At 36.5% G+C, this 13,265-nt stretch overlaps 1 protein-coding gene across 1 annotated transcript in view; it reads left to right on the top strand.

The window, feature by feature from the left end:
• The window catches only part of LOC145663820 (unc-112-related protein-like), a 250,900-nt gene that overhangs the window by 195,821 nt on the left and 41,814 nt on the right, over positions 1-13,265 (top strand). The window contains exon 4 of the mRNA XM_081729912.1: positions 7,931-8,130. Coding sequence (XP_081586038.1) covers positions 7,931-8,130 — 200 coding nt within the window. The remainder of the gene's footprint in view (positions 1-7,930; positions 8,131-13,265) is intronic.

Here is a 13,265-nt window from a genome sequence, read left to right as displayed (position 1 = left end):
TACCAAAGTCGCTTATTCTATCCATATATCCTTGAAGGAGCTTCTTCAGGTCCACGTGTCATGTAGTCTTGGATTAAGATACAAATACTCAACTCCAAAAAAAGAAGAAGAAAAAAAAAAGCAACCCTATAAAGTCTTTTCCAGTTTTCACAGTTTATTGCGAAGATTGAAAACAGATAGATGGTTAAATATTTTCGAAATACTCTGATATCTAGTATTTTGGAAGTTACAGTTAGTTATCTTAAGTAGTTAAAGATTATTTAAAAAAAATAATAATAAAGCAAACTGAAATATGTGTATTGTTTACGCAGGATTACAAACTTTTATTTTGAGCAAAGTAAGATTGTCATGTGAATAGATAGCCGTTATCAACGAACTTAAGACAGTACAAGCATGAAGCATCGTCTAATTTTTGGTTCGGGAATGATGAAAGAACCGATTTGCACTAAAAAACCACGTAGTGAAACAGAATTCATAAGACTTTAGAAATATACAGGGTGAATGGAAAGAACTCGTAATAGGTTTGGGACATGAATTGTCATACGAAAAAAAAAAAAAAAAAAAAAAAAACATAGCTTCACAAATGCTTCATTTCAGAACTATAGATCGCCGAAAATGGTCGAAACGACAAAACAAAGTGTCATTACTCGAACAAAATATCGGATCAAGGTGGAATAAAAGAACACAATGATTATTTAAAACCTACCTAGGTAGATTCCGTAAAGAGCTTGTCATACTAAAAATAATACAAAATTTACCATTTTAATTTTGCTTGTTTTTCGTAAGTGAAAGGAGATAATGAAATACAACTTACCACAATCATAGATAATGTTATTCTACAACAGAACATATGAACCTCAAGAATTTTCAGTGTTGCCATCCATATAAATTACAGTGTTGCCAGAATAATATTTCCCCAAAATCTAAGTTAAGGCAGCGACTAGAGGAACAAACTCAACTGCATTTGATCACGTATCGTGTTATCTTGGAATCCTGTGAATTACTTTTTAAATACTACTTGTATTTAATTTGTAATAAACAAAATGGTTTTAACATACAGTTATTAAAATTAAATAGTAATGTTATTTAATGCAGCAGTGGATATGGAACATGGACGACGACAGACTTAGCCTCGAAGCAGAGAAACGGTCTTTAAACGAAAAATGATAGACCAAGCACAAGTCCATATCCATTGATTCTTTTACTTAACATTTCATTCTCTTTTCATATCATTCCAATTTTCAACGGGTCCGAAATAATGCTTTTATGTACCAATGTTGGTCTACAATTTTTTCATGTTTTCGTGTAGTGATTCATTTCCCAAAGTGCTTTGTTGTTTCTTACGAACGCCCTGTATAAATTCCCTTACGTACGTCATGAGGGTTGGAGGTCCACCAATACGTAGAGTAAGAGAAACACTATTTCAGTGTTTGTAAAGCGTTGAGGGTAGATATAGATAATATTGTCATCTCTTAACTAAATATTGTGTCCGTGGGTTAGCTTGGGGTACTTCCGTTTCCTTCCACATTATCATCCCACCAATTCTTCCATCATCATTCATTTGACTTAAGGTTAGTGTAAAGGGACAAGTTTTGCCGATAGATGTCACTACAGTCTTCGTATTTCTCACATGTAGTTTTTACCTTTCACGAAAATTTTCAATTTCTCTTACAAATTTCAACCTAGAGACTTCAAATTTTTAGAGAAGGAACATCATAACCTATTAAAGGGAACAATCCGTGTCGATTTTTTATTTAGAATTTTCTTCATTGTTGAAACAGTTCCATTGGATATCCATTTCAACAATCAAGCCATTTCAACAATGAAGAAAATTCTAAATAAAATATCGACACGGATTATTGCCTTCGATAGATTATGAAGTTCCTTTTCTAAAAATTTGAAGTTTGTAGGTTGAAATTTGTAAGAGAAATCGTGAATTATCGTGAAAGATAAAAAATACATGGGAGAGAGACGAAGACTGTAGTGCCATCTATTGGCAAAACTTGTCCCTTTAAACCGACCTTAATCATATGTATCCCTTAGCCTAAAGGGCATAACGTGGGACGTAAAACTGGAAGATTTCATTTTATTTTCTTAACCAAATATATCGTAACTACGTTTAGGATTTCTATGACAATATTTTTTTTTTAAATATATCTTTTTACATGTTTAATTAATTATAAACCTCTTTCTGATCCTTGTGACCACAAAAATTTGTTTTTTATTGGTTATGTAAATGCATATTTAAATCATATTGTAGCTTTAGGTGATTTTAATTTGGTTCTAAAATGATATAAAGACATATTTTTCGTAGTATTTTAGGCGAATTTCACTTATTTAGGAATATACTAGCAGAATACCCGTTCTTCGCACGGGAAGAATATATTTAATTTCGAACATAAAAGGCACCAAAACTGTTATCAACCAACTTAAGGACCCCAAAAAGTATGAATTCGACACTAATATAGGTCATTTTGATAATTTTTATGTAAAAATCTCCCCCTCCCTAAGTTGGACCGTCAAAGTGAAATTATTAAAACCATCCAGGGGTAAGCTTGTCCGTGTTGAACATTTGATCGAGATCGGTCGGATGGTTCAAGAGTTAAGTCACTTTCATCTGTATATATATTTGCCAGTACTGTCAACGACTATTTCCGACTTGTTTCTTAGAAAAATATGACTTTGTGTAACAGCTTAAAGGAATCAGTGTGGAAGGTCAAAGTAGTTGACCTGGTGTAGTATTAATCTCGAAAAATAAATAAATAAATAAAAGAAAGGAAGAAACTCTACCCAAGCTTCTGTATATCTCTGTCTGTCTTCAGCAGAGATACCTTAAGTCCCATTTCTCTTATGCATATTGGCGGAAAACAAATCATCGACATCCCAGGAGAGTTTAAATACATGGAAGATGAAAAAATACTGGTAATTCGCAATGAACACAGTCAAAGAGATATGACCCTGGAAGAACGTCTCCCGGGACACTCCTGAAATGATAGTTTATACTAATGATAAAAACAGACTTTTTTCTGTATACTGTATGTATAAAAAATTTTCGAGCATGAAGATATTTACAAAAGTTAGAAGGATTTTGTTATTGAACTTGGCATTTGTGAGTTTCATGATGTCTAAAGTCAAGTGCTCTAGTAGTATGACGTTAAACTTTTTTTTTTTCAGTAGAGTCACTTCAACATTTGCTTAAGGGGAGGGGGAAGTCTTTTAGATGTAAGTAAAATTTTATGTTATAACTCAGGGGTGCAATTGCCCCTACTCTTGCAGTCTGAAAGATGCATTTATTTATTTTTTTAAGGTTATATGTAGAGGGTTATTCAAAAAGAAAGAACAGATTTCAAACTTTTATTTCTTCCAAACTACAAAAGATAGAAACATGATTCGAACGTTACTTGATTAAGAAAAGTTTACAATTTAAACAGCCCGATTAGAAGTTCCGATCACGGCCGCATTAGCGCTGTTGTTTGTTGTTGTTTGTCTGTAGTGAAATGGCGGCGTCACCACAGGAGGTCTTTTTGTGTGCTACAATTGGCAAAACTTGAGTCCATTGTTGCAGTTCAGCGAGCATTTCGCCGTCAATTTAATAAACAACCGCCGCATCATAAGCAAACTTACGAGTAGCATCGTAAATTCGTAGAAGATGGTTGCATCTGCAAAGGGAAAAACACAGGACCTCCACGCACATCGAACGAGAATGTCGAGCGTATTCGTACACTTTACGAAAGGAGCCCAAAGAAATCCACATCACGAGCAAGCAAAGAACTTAACATTCCTCAATCAACGGTATGGCGAGTTCTAAAACATCGTCTGCACATGAAGCCATACAAACTGTGAATTCGATAACTAGAGACCAGCTGATTCGTGTGTGGCGAGAAATGAGCCACCGTTTTGACATTTGTCGTGTAACACACGGTGAATGCACGCCATAATTACTAACAATAAATTGTAAACTTTTCTTAATCAAGTAACGTTCGAATCATGTTTCTATTTTTTGTAGTTTGGAAGAAATAAATGTTTGAAATCTTTTTTTTTTTGAATAACCCTGTATTTTAGGCCATATTTTGCTATACTGTATTTAGAGCATAAATGCAATGTGTAATTTCAAAGATTTTAGGTCATTGAAATCCAAACCCTAATCATAACTACTTGTGATTATTTTTAGAATTACCTTTTCAAGGTTGTTTTTGTTATTGAACGAAAATATTAAAGCTGAAACTAGAAAGAGTTAATGGTATATATTGTTTATCGATATGTGTAATGCATTCTTGTGCACATAGCGATACATAATAATGAAACGAGTTTATATCGTAAATATTTAATGTTCATCGTAAATTGATAATACAAAGTATTAAAATATTTTCTCACAACATATAATGTTATGTAAATATCTAAATGTTACACGTGTACTTGATATAAATTGTTGGCATCTACATAAATACACTAATTCTTTTTATGCGAGGAGTGATCGCAAAGTAAGTTTACAAAGTCTGTAGTGAAACGTGTATAGATTAGAGACCTGCACGGGCCGGGCTTTGGCGGGACGACACTGATTTCTCTTCAGGTCGGACCGGGCTGGGGCCGATTAATTACAATTCTTTGATAATTATTGACTTTCGTTATACGATAATTGGAATAAAGCCAAACGCTGAAGTGTGCCCGTGAAAATTGTTACAAAGAATGCAATAGCTATTTACAGTTTGTGTTGCTTAGCGACTCCACTTTGACTATAGAGAAGTGCAGGCATTGCGCGGTAAATTGAGCTCTGACCTTTACCTTCACTGAACCCAAAATATGACAAGAAGGGGTGGGAAAGTTTTGCCTGTCGCTAAACAATATTGCCATCTTCACTTTATGCTAAAAATCAATTGAGTTAGATTTTTGTTACAGGAAATGGAGTTTTTGTTCTCTCGATGATAGGTAAAGTTCTAGAAGGCAATGGTACCATTCGGGAGGCAAGCGTCAGGTTGTGAACCAGAGTTTAAAAATTGTTTCTGATGGTTAAGTGAAGTTTAATACTAAATTTTGAGAAGAATTGAGGCTCGAGCTATTTTTTTTTAAAATATCGGGCCGGGTCGGGCCAAAAATTTTAAAATTTATCGGGTTCGGACCGGGCTTGGGTCAAAAATTTTAAAAAACTTATCGGGCCGGGCCGGGCTCGGGCCAAAAATCTCCAAAACTTTTCGGACCCGGACTGGACCGGACCTAGGTACATTCGAGCCGGATTGGGCTTGGACCGAAACATTCGGCCCGTGCAGGTCTCTAGTGTAGCCAACGGATATTACATACATTAGGTTATTTTCGGCATAGTTTCCATATCGGTTGAGGCACTTGTCGCATCTAGTATGACATTCAAGATTCCCTCCTGGTAAAAAAAAAAAAAAAAAAAAAAAAAAAAAAAAAAAAAGAAGAAGAAAGAAAAAAAATCTTGTCCTTGCGTGTTCAGTTACGTTTGCCACAAAGTGTTTCAACCCCTCGTCTGAGGTGAAGCGACGGCCACCCAATTCTGGCATCAGATGTCATAACGTGATGCTTCTGTTGTCCTGAATCATTCCTCCACGAGAACTGTTTTCAAATTTAGAAATGTGCTGGGCCGGCAATTGCGCTCCTTGTCGGTGACATTTTGGTGGCAAACTGTCGACTGCCTTCTGCGACATGTTGACGAGACATTACAGTCCCTCCGTGAAGCTCTACCAGCTGCTGGTGAATTTCAGCCACGGTTACATGTTTTCGCCCACAGAAATGGAATAATTGAACTGACTCTTTTACGAGACCAGATTCCCAAACGAGTCGCCATTTGTGTTTACCTACAACTAGCACCATAGGTGGCGTGTGACTGAAACTGCACAGTTGCCAACTCCATGCATTAAAATTATCGCACACGCCTCATTCCTCTATAGCAGACGAAACTCCAGAAATATCGGCCTCGACCTTAGTTTCTGATCCTTCCTCGTATAAGAAAGTTTTTAACCCCTCGTCAAGAGTCACTCATTTGAATACACCGAAAAGGAATTATCAAACTTACGTAATCCATGTTGGAGTACGGTGGTTCAGTGGTAGAGCTCTCACCTCTGATTCGAGCGATTGGAAGCAACTGGTTCGATTCCAGGCCATGCGGGTTGGTGGTGGACATGTCCGTGGGTTTCCTCGAGGTTCTCCTATTTCCTCCCACATTCCTATTCTACTAATTCTTTCTCAGTCTCATTCACTTTCATTAAGTATTCGTCTCCTTTATCATGCAAGACATAATCGTGGGATGCAAAACTAGAAAATTTATTTGTATGAACGGCATATAGTTAACTTAGTAGATCCCGAAGGCCCACGAAAAATGGTAACTTAGAAATATATAACTATAGACATTATTGTAACAATTAGGATATCAATAGTATTGATGTTGTAGATAAATTTGGGTTTTAATGCATTTAATGGTTATTAATGTTTTTACTAGGTTATACAGGGTGGCGCCGGTGGGGCCGCGGTGGCTCAGTGGTAGAGCGTTCACCTCTGGTGCATCGGGTTACGGGTTCAAACCCTGCTCCCGTCAAGTGAACTTTGTGGTGTACAAACACCGTGTGCGTGGGTTTCCTCACGGCTCTTCAGTTTCCTCCCACTTTCTTCATTCCACCAACCGTCTCCTTTAGCCTAGCCTGCATAAACGTGGGACGTAAAACTCAAAACTTTCATACAGGGTGGCGCCAAGCTGACTGACACTTGAATATTGCTCAGGCATAATAACCTATATTGGTTGGTGAGGTGGGAACCGAAAGAGGAAAGAATACCACGTTATATGGAGCATTGAAGCCCAGAGCATCGTGTTATCCCTAATAATAATAATAATAATAATAATAATAATAATAATAATAATAATAATTGGATGGCACGTTTCGGCTGTGGTCCTCAGCCTTCGCCATGAAAAGAAAATGGTGAAATAATTACAAGAATAATGAAAAAATCTTGTTTTTGTGTATAGGTCTTATTTTTCAAGTTCAGATCTGGAAATTTTCGTTTTAAGAGATGAATTCCATATATAACTCAGAAGTATAATAAAAAGTTTTTTTTTTTTGTATCTATTTTAGTGATATAATTGTACTAGTTATAGATGAAGTTTTGAGGAAGCCAACATAAACATAGCTGTAAATATATATCTACAAAACTCATTACTTAATGTCTTAAAAGCTCCTGTTCTATCAATGACTTTGCATTTCTACTTTATCTTTCAAGGAAAAAGCAGTTAGCCTGAATATTCTATATATTCTAAGTATTGTAGCTGTTTTAAGCATTGACTAATCGTACATCATTGTACAGAAACACTATACATGTATTATGGTTTACAGAATGATTAATAGGTTATAGTGCCTGTCACACAACTATCGCTGTCGATTATTCAGTTCAAGAAAGGGCCGCGGTGGCTCAGTGGTAGAACGTTTACCTCTAGAGCATGGGGTCCTTGATTCGATCCCAGCTCGCGCCAAGTGAACTTTGTGGTGGACAAACACCATATGCGTGGGTTTTCTCGGGGTTCTCATGTTTCCTCCCACTTTCTTCAGTCCATTTAATTCATTTCTCATCATGATGGTTTGCTTTAGCCAAGCCGGCATAACCACGGGACGTAAAACTTAAAAATTTCATTTAATTTTTTCAATTAAAGAAAAAAAGTACTTTTTTGGCAATACTTGTCGATCGACTTAGTGAATTAAGGTTATACTTTAAGTAATTCAGTCATTTCTCTTTTTTTTTTCGTTTTCTTTTTAATAAATCTTCACTAAATCTAACCCTACACCACTAAATATGGATTGATCTTCTCTAGTATGAATAATCATAGATGCATGTTAAAAATAATCATATTTAATGACAATTACCAAAAGTAAAAATTTACCAATTATGAGTTTTGCTTTATTATAGGTCTTGTACTATTTCTTTGTAGAACACTGGATCCTGGAAGAGAAACCAATCTCCGTACGCTGATATGAACGGGACATACTCTCCGGCGAGCATCACGTTAGATTCTCTGAATGGGAGTCTGGACACTTCTCTTGCACAAAGCCCTGCACAACCAAGTCCCGAAGCACGAAGCAGACTAGTTCGACCTAAAACACTCATCGAAAGAGCAAGGATGAATGTTGCGTAAGTAGTAACTATAAACTATATCTCTATCTGCAGGGAAAATCTTTGATTGAAAGGTAGGGAGCTTCGATAATACCATGCATAACCGAATTGAGAGAGACTGACAATAAGAGAATAAAAATTTATAAATGTATCGTTACATGTAAGTATTAAGCCTGAAGTGATAAGATGAACTTAAATATAATATTATTGGGTAAATAAAATTGTTGAAACAAAGGCCTTTTTTTCAATAACTGTCTTGAATTCTAAGTTTACAGTACAGATTCAATAGACTTCCCAAAAAGCTATCATATATACTTCGTCCGAGAAAATGTATATAATACACTAGCCTTTGACTAGCTGGGGGCTCTGCCCCCAGACCCCCAAGTCTGTTCGTCCTACGGCCTCGCATTTCTTATCTATCGGCCTTTGCATCGACAGTGAATTTCGTGAACTTGCTCTTCATATTTCCTGAATCTGCTCATCCGGGGGCTTTGCCCCTACACACTGTCTTTGCTCGGCCTACGGCCTCGTACCCCTTGAACCCACAATTCTATCTTTCTTTTCCTATTTCAACCATCTAAAAGATAAGATTTTGTATCCCAAGAAAACGCCATTTAAATAACAAGGGATTTTTTTTATCCCCCCTTTCAAACCCTAAAAATTAAAAATATTCACTTTTGGCAATTTTCCTGTCGGTTAGTCCTGGAAGGATACAATCATGCCAAATTTCATTGTTGTAATCTTGCCGGAAGTGCGTAAACATTTTGGGGTGTAAAAGACGTCCCATATAAATAACATAGGAAAGATTTTTCAGTTCCCCATAAAACCACTCAACGGTTGGAAATTTTTATTTCTGATGATTCATTTAGGTAACGCTAACGAAAACATACAAGCATACCAAATTTCAAGTGTTTATTCCAATTCTAAGTACGTAAATCATGAGATTACAGGTCAAAACAAAAAAAAAAAACAAAAAAAAAAAAAAGACCCATTTAAATAACATGGGGAAATCTTTCATCCCCTCTTTAGACCTCCTAAAATTAAAAATATTCACTTTTGATAATTTTACTGTGGGTTAGTTCCGGAAAGCTACAATCATGCCAAATTTAATCATTGTTAGCCCTACAGGAAGGGTTCAATAATTTATGTCAGCTCATGTAGTTTGATATATATATATAATATAGTGGTTATCTAAAGCTATTGTAAAAGTTCTTCCGTTTGAAGGGATAGATAGAGCTAGATTGAGTAAATCAGAGTCCGAGATCGACTTCCACTACCAATTTATTATTTAAAAAAAATCCTCTAATAATAGTATTTACAGAAATACTGCGACTTTTTTCTAATGCGAGGTAGAAAAAGATATCCCAGATCTTGTAGCCCTGAGGAAGGATCTCTACAGAGCTCCAGGCAATCTAGTCAGAGTGGCACAGGAAACCTCCAATGCTCCAAGCAAGCAGTAAAGGGGTTTCAAAAGTCACAGAACCTCGAAGCATGCTAAGCAACTGAGGTTGGGATCCTGACAGAGCTCCGAGCAAGCTAAGTCAGGTGGAAGGGGAGCCAAGAGTTCCGAAGCAGACTAAAGGCTTTGAGGTTGGGTTTCCCTTAGAACTCCAGGCAAGCTAGAGGAGGGGTGACCAATCGCAGAGTGGTAGCTGTCCGTCGAATCCTCTCCATTATATAGGAGCTACGAGCGGTGGTGGCGCTGCTGCTTCCATGTCGTCATGTGACCTGTAGGTGGTGCTAGTAGTCCGTAGTTTGCTTCTTGTAGTAATCAAACGTCAAATGTAGTACTCCAACGTAAATACATGTGGTTGTTGTTTACAAACAGGAGCACGTGTGATTGTTTATAAACACTACCACGTGGTATATTACAATATTAGAGTATATATGAGCGGCTAAGGGGAGCATAGTGATATGTAACAGTTTCTAACTTTCGAGTAAATTGGTGAAGAAAGTTCAACATTTGCATGCAATACAATGAAATGACCCATACCAAACAAGATTCCCCTGCCATCTGGAGGTACATTCCCGAAATTAAACTACCTACATACTGTTCTATGGTCCGATTTCAACCAATTCCACCCAACAACTCAATTTCACCAGAAGTGTTGCATATCACTGTATTTTCCGCGAACCGATCGTATATGACATGACTAAATAAGTTTTCCATGATTTCATGTCTTTTCACAAAGGATTACCAATACCAGAGCAGCAGGGCATAGGTAGCTGAAGTATATACATACGCTGTACTGAATGGTCTAGTTGCTCCTAACAGTGGAGGTTATAGAGGGCTATACAAATAGGCATAATTAAGTGATTTGTGGCCAATTAAGGTGACGGGATGAATTGTCCTATCAAGAAAAATAAAATAATAATTAAGAGATGAAAGATTCTGATTCTCTTCCTAGTGGAACCTAATAAAGTTCAGACCCCAGTTTTGTAGGTTCTTCTCTCATATAACCGCAATGCTGAAACTAAAACTCCAAATCAACCAAGAAAAATAAACTTGCGAGAAACAAACGTTAACAGATAATCTCGCAAGATGCTCTTTGAACATTGAAAATGAAAAAGCGTGTTTGTCCGATGGTTCGAGCGTTGTATATTACATTATGGTGATGATAAAGACGTCTAAAATCCCAGTAACACACAGGGGTGGCTCATAATTCCATACTTGGCATGTAGAGGCTGGAACTGTCCGTTTTAATATTTCAGAGAGTATTTTACTATTATTAAAGTAGATGTGAACTCATGTATATTTACAGTGTCACGTAACTGCAGAGATATTACAATATACGTTGACGTTACGTACTCACTCTACGTTGCCTCTTTTCAGATTGAATCTACGTTTGAAGATAATAGAAAGTACCTGTAATGGTTGCAGGAAGATTTCAGTCTTACACTATTTTACAGGATGTTTGATTCCGTTCCCATCTGTTACATTTCAGCACCTTGTTGAGTTGGCATAAAACGACTTCAAAGTATTAGGAAATGAGAAGAAACTAAGTATTTTGAAAGTTTGAAAGTGGTTGCAATTCAGCGAAATCTTAAATATATTTACGATTAACACGTAACTATTCATCAATTGGAAAACTACTTTGGTACTTACTTCGAAATGAAGGGCTTTTCCTTTTTGCTTCTTCCAAAATCGTATTTTACTCAATGTAGTGCCAGTCATTTAATCAAGATATGTTTAAATTAATCCCAGGGCCTAGGCTTGAATTGTATTTACCAGGTTATCGTGTATGCTGATATGCAAATTTAATAGGGGATGATAGAACAATAGAAAGAAATGCAGAGGTCTTATTAAACGCTTGTAGGGACATGGGTTTAGGAGTAAATGCAGAGAAAACTAAATACATAGAAGTTCATCGGGAATGTAATACGGCAACTTAGAATGCGTTTAAAATGTCAAGTAATAATTTTGATGAAGTGATACTTTCAAATATCTAGGATCAGCATTAACGCACGAAAACCATATTCACGAAGATATTAAGTGTCGACCAAAATTAAAGAATTCAGTTCAAAATCTCTTGTCGTCGCGAATTCTGTCGAGGAATTTGAAGCTTAAAATATATAAAACGATAATCGTGCCTGTCCTGTGTGATTGCAAAACATGGTCGCTTACTCTGAGGGAAGAACGTAGACTGAAAGTATTTGAGAACAAGATCCTGAGACGAATATTCGGACCCAAGGGGAACGGGAATGGGGAATGGCGGAAACTTCATAACGAGGAACTACATAATTTATACGGTTTACCAAACAATGTAAGGGTCATCAAGTGTAGGAGGCTCAGCTGGGCAGGTGATGTAGCTAGAATGGAATAAAGTAGGATCTCTTTCAAAGTCTTAACAGGAAGACCAATCGAAAAACGACCATTAGGAAGACCTAGGCGCAGATGGGAGGAAAATATTAAGACGGATCTCGCAGAAATAGGAATCCAAAGTAGAATCTGGATCCAGTTGGCTGAGGATAGAAGTCGGTGGAAAGCTTTTGTGAACGCGGCATTGAACTTTCGGGTTCCGTAGGCCATAGAGTTACTTAGTCAGTTAGTTTAGCGGTGTCAGTACTTCCGTTCGGAACTTGCAAATCGTAACAGCAAACTGTTTCACGCCCTCTGATTCCTTTTCAGTGCATCTTCTACTACTATACCGCTTACTAAAATATAATGGTAGACTTTGTCCGTTCATAAAAACCAATGCTTCAATATGAAACCTTTTCTAAAGAGGACAAAGCTAAGTCAGTCTGTACTTTATGAAAACTATTTTGATGATTAATGTAAACACTGAATCACACAAAGTAGTTATAAGCCAGGAAGGAGTATCGTATCTAAAATAATTCCGAATGTCAGAAAATAGAATGTATTAGCGTCAGTTACCTGCTTCGCTGGATTAAAATAAGAAATATTAGTAATACGTTCCGTTAGTCAGGCACTTTTTACTATTACCGAAGCGCGCTCAAATCGATAGAAACAAATAAAATATAATGAAAAATCAGGTGAGCTGCATTTGGATTTAAACGGCATCGGAATTGTCACTGTTCATCTCAGCGATACAGAAAACTATTGACTAGACACTAATATGTCATTTTAGATCATGTTTATATATCTTTCCTTCCCCCAAGTTGGGGGCCGAATTTCTATTTAAATGGCATCGGAAGTGTCACTGTTCATCTCGGTAACCCCGAAAACTATAGATTCGACACTAATGTCGATCATTTTCGATCATTTTTATATATCTCCTCCTCCCTCTTCACTAAGTTGCACCATCAAAGTGAAATGATAAAATACCATCACAGGCCCGAATCTAATCTATGTTGAAAATTTGATCGAGATCGGTTGGGTGGTTCAAGAGTTATTAAGTCACAGACGTAGTCACTTTTATTTTTATTTATAGAGGTAGGTAGATTCTCACTGACAATGGTAATGAACACTATTATGTTAACTATAAGAATAAAAGTAGCCGTGGCAGATGGCTATTAGTTCAGGAGGGAGTTCAAAAACCACTGATTTCATAAATACGCATCCAATAGCTTCTGCAAATATCAATTATGAAATACTGATATCAGATAGTATTATATTTGATCAATATTATTAATGTCTGCAATATAAATTTATGTAAAGAACACTTACGGTAAGGTAAATTAACTACTTAATG

This window comes from Thermobia domestica, chromosome 11 (assembly GCF_964235325.1).
Source record: "Thermobia domestica chromosome 11, izTheDome1.hap1.1, whole genome shotgun sequence".
NCBI lineage: Eukaryota > Metazoa > Arthropoda > Insecta > Zygentoma > Lepismatidae > Thermobia > Thermobia domestica.
This window is presented reverse-complemented; position numbering and strand designations above follow the sequence as displayed.